The 13,661-nt window shown below is 47.1% G+C and overlaps 1 protein-coding gene across 3 annotated transcripts in view; it reads right to left on the reverse strand.

The window, feature by feature from the left end:
- Window positions 1–284: 284 nt before the first annotated feature.
- Window positions 285–13,661, reverse strand: part of CXCR5 (C-X-C motif chemokine receptor 5) — a 70,091-nt gene continuing 56,714 nt past the window's right edge. For all 3 annotated transcript variants that reach the window (XM_088458736.1, XM_088458734.1, XM_088458735.1), the window contains one exon: window positions 285–2,661. In XM_088458736.1, coding sequence (XP_088314862.1) covers window positions 1,609–2,658 — 1,050 coding nt within the window. In that variant the 5' untranslated portion in view covers window positions 2,659–2,661 and the 3' untranslated portion in view covers window positions 285–1,608. The remainder of the gene's footprint in view (window positions 2,662–13,661) is intronic.

The raw sequence follows: 13,661 nt of genomic DNA on the forward strand, positions 1-13,661 counted from the left end.
ATTACTGTTACATATATATTAATGTCCTCCAAGATAAGACAAGACAACGAGAAGAGTAGTCCCTACATTCCTAAATCTGAGACTTTTATGCCGAACACAAAGATTCCTATTTTTCTATTCATATTCATATAAATTGGTATTAATATAAACGATTAACCGATTGCTCAGCCAATGTACACTCCTGTGCACACATTAACAGTACATTTCTAGTCAATGATCAATTTATTATATTAAAAAAAAGTCAATATGAAAAAAAGACATTTCATAAACGGAATACGCTTGTATTAGTCTGTAGACAGACATCTATAATTCTACTTTATACTGCGTTAAAAAACAATATGCAGATTCTATAAGTATTACCTGACATTAGTTAATCTGTATAGTAACATAACATGTTCAGAATATTTGTTTACAATATGTAACAACACAACGATAAGAACACTGAAAATTATAACAAAAAACAAAACATTGTTATACAATAAAAGCAAAATGAAAAATCAAGGATTATCTAATAAAACTTTAAATGAAATATATCTTGGCCAATATTAATTAGTATATATACAGTACATAGGTGACTTCAACTTAATTTTCGGTGACAATTCTATTTCTTCATGTTTTATTGGCATTTTACTGTTTGTACAGTTGGAGGCCAATTTATTTAGCATACTGTATTTTGCCCATTTTCTATAAGGACTAAGAGCTCGATTCAGACCCACTCGCTAGATGCGTTCGCTCGCACGAAGTGTATGCAAATTCGGGAAGGCAGGTGATCGCACGCCAAGGCATTAGCACGACCACTATGTCTTGGCGTGCGATCGCTGTGTATGCAGACGCCCACCAGCCTGTCTTAAGATACCCACTTGCCCACGTCATCTCCAGGAAGTGTATGCAACCATCAGTACCATCGGGTACCATCAGACCCATACACAGCGCTTGTGGTTGACCAAACCCTACCGCAAGCACAGTGAGCACTTCAGTGTAATATTCAACCAAGTGATGTGTACTATGATGCTGCCTCTTAATTATGCACACCTCTGAAACGGCGTAGAGACGCTCAGACATGCCGGCATTCGCTCATCCACACCCGTTTCACAGACCAACCCGTCACCACCCAAAAACGGCTTCTCTTGTTGCTCACTCAGCTGTACAGTCTATGCGCAGCGAGCGAATGCTTCCCAATCGCTCGGACTGGTTTGCGCACGCGCATTGCGATGCATACGCATGTGCACAACGGAAACATTGGCTGGCTGCGTGCGAACGCTTCCTAGTGAGCGGGTCTGAATCGGGCCCTAAGGTCGGAGTCAATTTATCAAGGTCCCCATGGCCACTAAAACTAAATAGGGCCCTTAGAGGTTTCCAACGCACCCATTTGGAAAATAAATGATCACATCTTTATTGATTGGGGAGTTCTGATAACAGTATATTTGAAAAATACAGTTATTTACACTTTTATACATGTTTCAGATAGAGATGAGCGGTTCGGTTCTACTAGGTACTTTTCACCAAATTAGCGCAAGTTCAGATTTATATTATTGGCTATCCAAAACACCTGAGAGCCGGATACCAATAAGTTGCCATTTTGTAAACTGTACAACACTGTCTGACCCTTTAGAAACTAGACATGACCGTGCCACTTTCCGATTCCGTGCTCCTGGCTAATGTATTGACACTGCCACGTCTCCCTGACTTCAGCAATCCAGCATGTTTTAAAACCCTCAGAGCATCATTCCTGAACTTTACTCCCACAAAAGCATAGAGCACGGGATTCAGGCAGCAGTGAACATATCCCAGTAATTCCGAGACCGCTATTGCTAGGGACAGTTGCTTCTCAACCGAGCAGTTCTGCATCAAGCTGAGCTGATACAAAGTGTCCAGGAACACGGCCACATTGTATGGGGTCCAGCAGAGGAAGAAGACTCCAGTGATCACTATGGCCACTCTTACCGCTCTCTTTTTCTCTCGCCTGGGGGACCTATACAGAGCGGCTATTATGTGGGCATAGCAGAAACTCATGAGGATCAGTGGGCACAAAAAGCCCACCAGGTGATTGAGGATTCTCCCCGTTTGCCACCAACCACTGCTGGGAAAATGGCTGTCATGGTACGTACACCAGGTGTAGTTGTCATTTTCATAGGTCCCCAAGAAGAATAGGTTGGGCAGGGAAAGTAGGAAGCAGAAAAGCCACACGCCAAAGCAGGGGATATGTACGGTGGCAACGCTCTGGTTCCTGAAAGCGTAGATGGCATGGATTATAGACAGATATCGATCGACACTGATGCATCCCAGGAGAATGCTGCTGCAATAGAAATTTAAACGGCTGATGACCCCCACAGTCTTACAGAGGAAGCTCCCGAAGGTCCACCCTGCCACAGCCTCCGACACCGAAAAGGGGAAAGTAATGAGCATCAGTAAATCCGCTATCGTCAGGTGCACCAGGAAAAAGTCCGTGGTGGAGCGTAAGCGCCGATGTCTCATGAGAATGAAGAGGACGAGTAGGTTTCCCGCCATGCCGACCACAAACACCAGGCTGTAGAGTATTGGGATGACGATGCGACGGAATTTTATAAGTCGATCTGAGTCATCTTTCGCACAGGTAAAAGTGTTGTCATTGACGAGATCGTTGTTATAGTAGCTCGTGTTCTCAGTGAAATCCACCATTCCCTGCGGGAGAGACACAAATTAGGAAGTATTATACCGAGTGCAGCTGGGGCAACATATGAGAATATTAAGATATGACAAGCTAAAGTGCGAAGACTAATGTGCTATACATTAATTGAATGAAGTCAATCATGTTTTACTGTTTTTATCAATATATTTTCAAACGCATTCCATTTAACACAGCGTCACCATCAGTCGGAGCTATGTTAGTACAAGGCAACACATAGGGCCTATTCATCATTGATAAATGGCCTGGTAACTATGCAGAAACACTAGTTTCTGCATATTTTACTTACCGGGCCATTCATCATCAGGGGTCCGATAGGACCCCCTGATATTCAGCAAACTCCGAAAAGTTTCAGTTTTCAGAGTTTGCTGCTGAGAACAAGCGCCATTTTCAGATGGCACTTGTTCTCGGATCCCTGCTCTTTCCTATGGGAAGGAGATCCAGAGATGCGATCCCTCTGCCGCCTTCTCACGGACCCCCCAGTGGCTGTGCTCATGCACATCCCTCGCAGCGAGAACAATACTTAATCATCGGAGGCCATATGGACTTCGATGATGAATAGGCCCCTAAAAGCATTCCTTAACAAACAGAAAGTATTCACTAGCTCATAGGCTATCCCTGAGATCCAGAGAATTAAGACCGAGGGGGCCTATGTACAAAGAATTACGGACGTGCCGTGATTTATTCAATGTACATTGCAGTGGGGATAATCATTTTTTACATTAAGCAAAAACTGCAGCCTAATCTAATTTGGTCACTTGAGGGCGCATCCAATTGAGTGCACCCAAAGTATTCTGTGGACCACGCAACCACTTTTGGATTACCCATGGTATCCAATTAAGAAAAAATGGTTGCAGGTTTTTTTGCAGTCACAATCCCATGCTGGGGGGCACATATAAGATGTGGCATAGAACACTGGGCACTTACCCATGTGTTCCACCCTCTCCTGGGTCTCTCACCCTCCCTATCATCTCGCTCTCCTGCCAGTCAAGTTGCAGAAGAGATTGCTGGGCAGCTGAGGGGACTTATGGGAGATGCAGTTCCAGGGGTCAGGGATAGTGTAGGAGTGCGGGGTTAGCTGCGGTAGTGTAGTATAGTACAGTGTAGTGAAGTGTGTACGAGGAGGCAGAGCAGGGTTAGTAATACCCATTTTGTCCACCAAAAACCTCGGTCTGACCTGGGTTTTCGGACATGGTTTCAACCCAGGTCAGACCCCGTATACACGAGCCTGCAAGTGTAAACTGGAAAGTGTGGGCAAAAACATCCACTTCTGCCCTCACTTACTTCACTTCCAGGTACAGCTACTGAAGAGGTTTTATAATCTTCCCACTATAGATTGTAAGCTTGCGAGCAGGTCCTTCCTACCTACATATCTGTCTGTTATTACCCAGTTTTGTTCTATTAATGTTTACAATTGTAAAGCGCAACGGAATATGCTGCGCTATATAAGAAACTGTTAATAAATAAAATAAATAAATAAGAAACACCTGTTTTCTGAATCACAATTATGTAATACATCTGCTTGCCTGCAGGGGGAGCCAGTAGACCTATTATAAAGTGCACTTACAGTGATATCACAGACCACTTCCTCCTTCTATATAAAGTTATCCTGACAACATTTAATTCTGGAATGCATTTAGCATTAAAAATATGTTATTACTAAATGGGAAACACATTTAAATAAAATGATAACAATAAGCCTTGGGAGTAGATTTTATTTACATTTGTCATGCTATCCAAACATAGGCAAAAGTGTGACCGTACCACTAAGGGGCCTATGTATCAAACAGTTTTTTGCATAAAATGATGTAGTAAATGCAGTTTCTGCATAATTGTATGTATTGTAGCTATGTACTACTAACGGCGCAATGCAGGAGATTTTACAGAAATCTCACGGCCTGATTCAGACCCGCACGTGAGCGCTGAGCGCTCGCAAGCGGGTTGATGGTGCCCTAGTGTGCATGCGCACGATGGAGGGAGCTCCGTCATGTGCATGCGCGAGACCCGAATAGCGACCGCCAGGCCGTCGCTATGGGTGTCGCACCAAAGGGGCCGTGCTGTCGATGGTGAGTGACAGCACGCCCCCTTTGGTGGGCGTGTCGAGGGCGTTGCTGCCCAGACGGAGGCGTTCCCATGGGAACGCCTACCGTCTGGGGCCGGCCCCACTGACATCACAAGCCCGATGGTCGCGATGGTCTTGATCATCGCGACCATCTTTTTGGCCGCTCGCATAAGCTGTGGGTGGTCACCCACAGCTATGCGAGTGGCCAGGAGGCCGCTCCAATATTAGGTAGGAGGGCCCTGATTCAGAGCGAGCGTTCTTGTCAGAGAGCGTCCGGCTCTGAATCAGGCCCTCAGTCAGAATGCTAAATAACACTGCAGCAGTGGTGTAACGGGTATTTGGAGTCCAGGGCAAGATGAAAAATAAAGCACCCCCCCCACTATGTGCGCCGAAAAAGTAGATGTGGCTGCATGCCACAAGGGGCATGGCCACTGGAAAATGGGGACATGTCAACATGACACACCACTGTTTCTCATCACTCTGGGAATATTCTTTTCCATTCCATATGCACCTTAATGCCTCCAGTAGTAGTGCCCCTTATGCAATGCACCCAGTAGTAGTGCCCCTTATGCAATGCCCCTATTAGTAATGCCCCTCATGGAATGCCCACTGTAGTAGTGCCCCTTATGCAATGTCCTCAGTAGCAGTGCCTCTTATGCAATGCTCCTGTAGTAGTGCCCCTTATGAAGTGCCCCCAGTAGTAGTGCCCTTATGCAATGCCCCCTGTTGTAGTGCACATTATGCAGTGCCCCCAGTAGTGCCCCTTATACAGTGCCCCTTATACACGGCCCTGGGTGCAGCAATCAATGAGAGTCTGACTGATTCTCATTGGCTGCTAAAACAAACACACTGCCGCTGGGGAGTACACTCACTGTCAGTGAGTTTTACTACCCGGCACCAGTGTGTTTGTTTTACTGTGTAATGCAGACCACTCTCAGTGTGGTCTGCACTACACACGAACCACTAACCGGGACAGCAGCTGACGGCACAACCCCACCCCCCTGCTGTTGGTCCGATGGCATCCAGGTAATGTGCCCCGCTGACCCCCTTTAGTTACGCCACTGCCATGGCATAACTAAGGGGGGTCATGCAGGACACGTGCCTTAGGCACCGCCGACTGCGGTCCAGGACACTGGTTTCAATTCAGTGTAATATAAGTAACAAACACCGCCACCGGGTAGTACACTCAGACAGACTCTCATTGGCTGCTGCACTCATGGCCGAGCCGGTCTGGAGCTCACTCATGAGCTCCACCTTCCGACTCCTGCAGTGGGTGATGGGAGAGATGTCATGATGTCATGACATCTCTCCCATAGTGTAGAGCGGGCCAGAAGGACGGAGGAGGGGCCACTACCGGGGGCACTGCATAGGGGGAATTACTACTGGAGGCACTATATAAGGGGCACTGCTTAGGGGGGACCACTACTGGGGGCACTGTATAAGGGGCACTACTGGGGGCACTGTATAAGGGGCACTGCATAGGGATGACCACTACTGGGGGCACTGTATAAGGGGCACTACTGGGAGCACTGCATAGAAGGGACCATTACTGGAGGCACTGTATAAGGGGCACTGCATAGGGATGACCACTACTGGGGGCACTACTGGGAGCACTGCATAGAGGGGACCATTACTGGAGGCACTGTATAAGGGGCACTACTGGGGGAACTGCATAGAGGGAGCACTACTAGTGGCACTGTATAAGGGGCATTACTGGTGCACTGCATAAGGGGCACTGTATAAGTGGCACTACTGGGGGTACTGAATAAGGGGCGCTACTGGGGGCACTGTATAAGGATGCACTACTGTGGCCACTGTATAAGGGGCAATACTGGGGGCACTGTATAAGGGCACTATTACAGGGGGCACTGCATAAGGGGTACTGCTACTGGGGACATTGCATAAGGGGCACTACTACAGTGGGCATTGCAAGAGGGGCACTACTACTGGGGGCATTACGGTGCATATGGAATGGAAAGGAATGTTCCCAGAGTGACGAGAAACGGTGGTGACCCCCCATATTTAAGTGGCCACGCCCTTTGTGGCATGTGACCACACCCTCTTTTTCGGCGCACGCCTTCGGCACGCACACATACTTAGGGGGGGCCTCCATTTTTTTACTTGCTCTGGGCTACAAATACCCTAGTTAAGCCACTGCACTGCAGATCACAGTTCCCATTACTATCAAGCTTTTCAGAGTTTGGTCCCAGTAGTTTACAATATCTTCAGATGGTGTAATCTGCTTCAAGCCTATGGAGGCTCCAGGAGCAGAAGCGAGATCTCCCGATCGCTCTCTCGCAGCCTCCGGCCGGCTCCAGAAGTGAGACCGTGTGCATGCGCAGTGTCAGCTTACCCCGGAGAAGTCTCTCACAAATGCCGTAGATATAACCGCTGCCCCTGCAAGTTCCCCTTTGTACATATTGTGGATATTTAAAAAAAAAAATTTAAATATCCCCCTGCGATCTGGCAAATTCACTCGCTCTGGGGCTCGCTACAAACGGGGCGGCTGTCGATGTTGATCGACAGCTTGCCCCGTTTTGTAGGCGGGGTGGGGGGTGGCCGGGCAAACGGAGGCGTTCCTGAAGGAACGCCTCCCGTTTGTAGGCGGCCCTACTGACATTACCACTGATGTCAGTAGGGAGCTTCCTGCTCTGTTAGTGCAGGAAGCTACCTGGGGCTTGCGGTAGACGAGACACTACCGCAAGGGTCTCGTCGCAAGCCCTCATGGTCGCGATGGTCTCGACCATCACTTGGTCACTCGCTAAAGCTGTGGGTGGTAACCCACAGCTTAGCGAGTGGCCAGGAGGCCCCCTTTCAAACAAAAGCAGCCGTCCTCATTCAGAGCGAGCGCTCGCTTTTTGCGAGCGGCTCTGAATGAGGGCCATAGACCCCAAAATCTATGAGTTCATTACATGGCAAATTTTAAGTTTTGAGGGTGGGTGCTATAATGTACTTTGAATGTGGATCTTTTGCAAAACTAGTAAAGAAGAATTAAATGATAGTTAACAAACATTAATAGACTACTGATATGTGCTTGGTTGGTATGTGTTATGTAATACATAATGTAATATAATATTATTATGATAATATTACAAGGCACTAGTTTGTACTTGCCAATGCAATGAATAGTTCATTTTTAGCCTGTACACTTAACAAAGTAGGGTTATCCTTTATACATAGTTGCCTACCTTTGGCTTCTCCTCCCCGGGAGAAGCCTTGGTAGGAGAAGCAGGTGTGCTGTGACGGGGATGGTGCCTGACGGTTCGTGTCATTTTCCCCCGCCCCCTTCATGGCAAATTGCCGCGATTGGCTTAAATTTAAATAGGGGGCAGGGCTAAATGATGCTATTCACATGACCGACAGACATTTTATCTGGCAGCATGCCAGCCTGCAGATGTCCGCGGCATACACTGAGAGATTTCTCACAGTGTATTAGTCCGACATGTGCGCTCCGCCCCCGGGGGAGGAGACATTTCCCTGTTCCTTCCATGGGAAGGAACACAGGAAATGTCTGTCTGTCGGCCGTGGCTGGGCATACACTGCCCGATGCGGCCGACAGTTTACCTGTTAAATATCACATGGGGCGGGCACGCTGGACAATCCGGCATGTCCGACCGAGCAATATTTAACCCTCGGTCGCCCGCACACACGCTACAATTATCGAGGCGATACGCGGCTATCGGGCGGATTGCCCTGATAATTGTAGCGTGTATGGCCAGCTTTTGTGTACACATGATCTATATAAACAACTACCTATGGTGCTGCTAGACCTCACCTGGAGCCAATTACTTTAATTTGCAACATGTTAGCCTGTATGTGGTTGGGCATTTTAGTATGTGACTTTCTTTTTTGTTTATTTTTGTGCCATTAGAGTGTTTGTACGTTAAGATCTGTCAGTGTTGTCTGTTATCATGTTTATGATTTGTTTGTCCTGTTTTACCTGATTTATCTTTTCACTAAAAACAATTTATGAATAATGTTTACATGATTGTGTCATAAAGTGCTGTTACTATATGTAGTCATTTATGTCTGTGAAGCGCTGCACATCTGTTCTGTATTTTACGGGCCGATCTTATCCACTCATTTATTACAGCTGCAGATTACAGCCCTCGGTACACCTACATGTTCCCAGTCTTCACACTTATGCATATGGTTACTGAAAATTAAAGTTCAACTTTCATGCCTCAATAAGTTTTCTTCAACTTAATCAACATAAAGGGGAAATTCTGGGGGTTTCTAATGAAGCTTTAAGCTGTGGTCAGACAGGTCTTTTCCTTTTATCTCTTCATATTTTGGATCTTTGCCCATTACATATTATTTGTTGAGCTAGACAACTACATTTTTTTTTATAATCATTTGTATGGCAGATACAGTTTACTGATTACAGCTTATACCACTTTATACCTAAATTCCGGGTCTGACAGGGTTCCAAACCGATTTAGACCCGGAAGTTAGCAGTGCCGACCCAGGAAATTCCCGGCGCCAGGTCTGTAGTGACCCGGCTCTTCCAGGCGTGGAAGTGGATGCTTGGAGATGACGGGATGAGGCGCGGTCCAGGTCATCGTGACCTGGATCGCGACGTTTACACTGCAGGGTTTCACGGTTATTCCTATGTTAAACCCTGCAAGTTACCTGGGTTGAATTGCCGGGTCACTCGACCTGGAAATCCAACCCTTTCCCCTTTTACACCAAGGAGCTACCTGGGTTAACCCTGCAATAACCCGGGTTTTAGCTCTGGTGTAAAAGGGGTATGAATAAGTTATATATATTTTATCTTCTTGTGAGACATTACGCGTCATTGGGAAATCTCTAGCTTTAACAGAAGTCACCAAAGAAGAGGATGCAGTGCCAACGATGTAGTGTGTACTGACTTTATGTAGTACTGGGCACCTTATTGTCTAATATCACTAAAGGCCACCTTTCTGACCGATATCACTAACGGGCACCTTTCTAACCGATATCACTAACTGGCACCTTCCTGACCGATATCACAAAGGGGACCTTCCTGACCGATATCTCTAATGGACACTTTTCTGACCGATAACACCAATGAGCACCTTTGTGACCGATATCACTAATGGGCACGTTTTTGACCGATATCACTAACGGGCACCTTCCTGACCGATATCACTAACGGGCACCTTTCTAACCGATATCACTAATGGCCACCTTCCTGACCGATATCTCTAATGGACACTTTTCTGATCGATATCACTAATGGACACTTTTTTGATCGATATCACTAATGGGCACCTTCCTGACCGATATCACTAATGTATGCCTTCCTGACTGATATCACTAATGGATACCACCTTCCTGACCAATATCACTAATGGGCACCTTCCTGACCAATATCACTAATGGGCACCTTCCTGACCAATATCAGTAATGGGCACCTCCCTAACCGATATCACTAATGGATACCACCTAATGGGCACCTCCGTAACCGATATCACTAATGGATACCTTCCTGACCGATCTCACTAATGGATACCACCTTCCTGACCAATATCACTAATGGGCTCCTCCCTAACCGATATCACTAATGGACACTTTCCTGACCAATATCACTAATGGGCACCTTCCTGACCGATATCACTACTGGGCACCTTCCTGACCAATATCACTAATTGACACTTTCCTGATCAATATAACTAATGGGCCCCTTCCTGACCAATAAACTAATTCCAAGCAAGCTGCTTATTTAGTGATAAGTGTGCTGCTTACTGGCCATTACTACTACCAGACACCTTTATTGACATTGACATAATAGGCATCTTACTGGGCTTAATTATTAATGGGTATCTTACTAGTCATTACCAATAAAGGGCATATTACTGAACATTAATATGAATGGGCAACTTACTGGGAATTATTATCATTGTGTATGTTATGGACTTTCCTATTAATGAACAGTTTACTGGGCATTATCACTGCTTGGCATTTTCCTAGGCATTATCACTGCTTGGCATCTTACTGGGATTTACTTCTACCTGGCACTTAATTGAACATGACTATTAGTGGATATTCTTTCTGTTTGCCTGCTTGGCCGGTTGCTGGATGTTACCATTATTACTACTACTACTGAGCATCTAACCACACATCATTTATGACATTATTAATGACATCTTTCAGAGCGACGTACATTATCCATGGTGTCTTGGTTTATGCTTATGATGTAAGGTTGTGCCTGGTAAACCTCCGTATGTACAAACATCAGGCCACTCAACAGGTATTATATGGGTACAGGTAACATAATATAGGGAACACATTTGCTTTACTGAATGTGGCACTTCTTGTATTATTTGATGACACTGCATTAGGCACATGGACAGTAAAAACAAAGATACAGTATGTACCTATAGTTGGATTGGTAAATTGTGGTTCCCAGGTAAGATGACCACGTTGAGGCCCTTGTTTTATATTAATGAATTAATTCAGCCCAGGTTTGGAATCAGACAAATATCTCCAAGATAAATACCACCGAGGAGGCGTTTTCAGCTAAACGGCCATCTGAAGAACAGGCACCGGCTGTGCACAAGCTGGTGGCCCAGATTAAGCGGCGGCATTACCCAGCACTTCCCTGCGCTATACCAGCACTTCACTTTTTATACGGGACTCCCGGATGCAGACTCCGGTGATACTTCCAGGCAGGGGAGTAGTGAGGGTGGTTCCAGTGGAGCATGAGCTCCGGGCTCCAAAATGGACAGAGGGCGCCATCCAGAGTTCCGGAATTCATGGGGCGCTACATAGTATGACGGCCGCCTGTTAGTTTTATCTCGGTTAGTTTGCTCTACATCCTAAATAAGTTACGGATTGAAAAAATATATTATTAGGAGACTTGGAATAATAATACTGGTGGTAGACAGAACATGATTAGTAGCACTCACATTAATATAGGTGCAATGTATATTTGTGAAGTAGGAACATAGCAGAAAAGGGAGCTTCCCATAGATGTTCCCACTCCAGTGAATGCTACTCGGGGCAGTAATTGCAGTAATAAGCTGGGCACCCTGTGATATCTCACTCTAGCACATGGATTCTGTCACTTTAAGTTAGATGATCAGAATATATAATACAATCTCCTCTATTGACTGATAACAATGATTCAAAGGATATAAGTCAGATCCTAGGTGCTATACATAAATAAAGCAGTGCCAAAGGAGCTACCCCTTAATGTCAGATAGTGTATTACTGAAGCATTCCATTCCCCCAATAGGACCTCAATGCCCAGCGTGATACTGCCACTGTTTGCTGTTTTTCTCTTCACTTCAGTATTTCCCCCACAGGCTGGCCATACCCGACTGGCACAGTTCAGTACAGGGAGGTGGGGGGGGGGGAGAGAGGGGGGCACCATGACATGAACTTTCTCCGGGCGCCATGGTTCCACGCTACTCCGCTGCTTCCAGGTATCACTCACAGGTGGGTGGTTTTTGGCCAGGATGAGTGGGGATTTGGACCCTGCGGCATCAGGGTCTCCCCACTATCCCTGGAACACTACACCCCACCTGCTACTGTTTTCTTCCTCATGCCTAATACAGCGCTGTACCGCTCACTCTCCACCAATACTACATGAGGCAGATGTAGAGCAGCAGCACACACTACCGATAAAGTTAGAAATTTTTTCTTCTATTATCTTTCTATGGGCCCCATTTATAAATGAAGAGTAACCCCTTTAGCGCTGCCAGCAACCCAGCTGAGGACCTCGCCGAGGACGAGGATTCCGCTGGACCTCGCCGGAGGGGTAAGTATTAATAAATACCAGTGGAATTTTCGTTTGTATCACAGTGATACTAAATGAAAATTGCTGCTGGTATGTCCCTTCGTTTGTAAATGGGGCCCTATATTCCTATTCTATCTGAATTCTTTGGACACTCTCATTGAGTCGGTGGCCTGGGAGGGCTCTGCGCTGTATTAACAGAGCCCACTCAGACCTATGTCGCAAAAGCAGCTGCCCGTTATACTCAGTCACATCCAGTGGCGGGCTGGGCCGGGGGGCAGGGTGCCAGGTGCCGCGGCCGGGCCGCGGGCAGTCTATGTCACTGTGACACAGACTGCACCGCGTGTGTAGCGCTGACCGGACGGAGTTCGGTCAGCGCTACACAAGTGACAAACACACAGCCGGCGGCTCCGGCAGCTGTGTGTTTGTTTTGATCAGCAGCCAATGAGAGTCTGTCAGACTCTCATTAGCTGCTGCTGCGCCCACTGCAGGAGCAGCTCCATCTTCCGGCTCCCACAGTGGGCAATGGGAGAGGCATCATGACGTCATATGACGTCTCTCCCATAATGCAGAGCGGCCCAGCCCGGCCCGGGAAGGACAGACGGAGGAGCGGATGGCGGGAGCGGGGATTCAGGTAAGTGTTTTTTTTTTTTACTACGTGTGTCTACTGGGGGGGAGGCTGGCACTACAAGGGGGAGACCACTACTGGGGGCACCACAAGGGGGGAACCACTACTGGAGGCAATACAAGGGGGGGGGCTACTACTAATGGGGGCACTACAAGGCGGGTGGACTACTGGTGGCACTACAAAGGGGAACCACTACTTGACTGGGGGCACTACAAGAGGGAGGGACCACTACTGGGGGCACTACAAGAGGGAGACCTCTACTGGGGGTACTACAAGGGGGAAATCACTACTGGGGGCACTACAGGGAGGAGGGCACTACAAGGGGGGACCACTACTGGGGATTATAACTGGGGGCACTTCAAGGGGGGGACTACAACTGGGGGTACTACTACTGGGGACACTACAAGGGGGGACTACTATTACAAGGGGGGACTACTACTACTAGGGGTACTACAAGGGGAGGGGACAACTAGTAGGGGCACTGCATAGGGGGGAGGGGACTACTACTAGGGGCACTACATAGGGGGGAGGGGACTACCACTGGGGGCACTGCATGGGGTGTGGACTGCTACTGGGGGCACTATAT

This window comes from Taudactylus pleione, unplaced genomic scaffold (assembly GCF_031769625.1).
Source record: "Taudactylus pleione unplaced genomic scaffold, aTauple2 ptg000848l, whole genome shotgun sequence".
Lineage (NCBI taxonomy): Eukaryota > Metazoa > Chordata > Amphibia > Anura > Myobatrachidae > Taudactylus > Taudactylus pleione.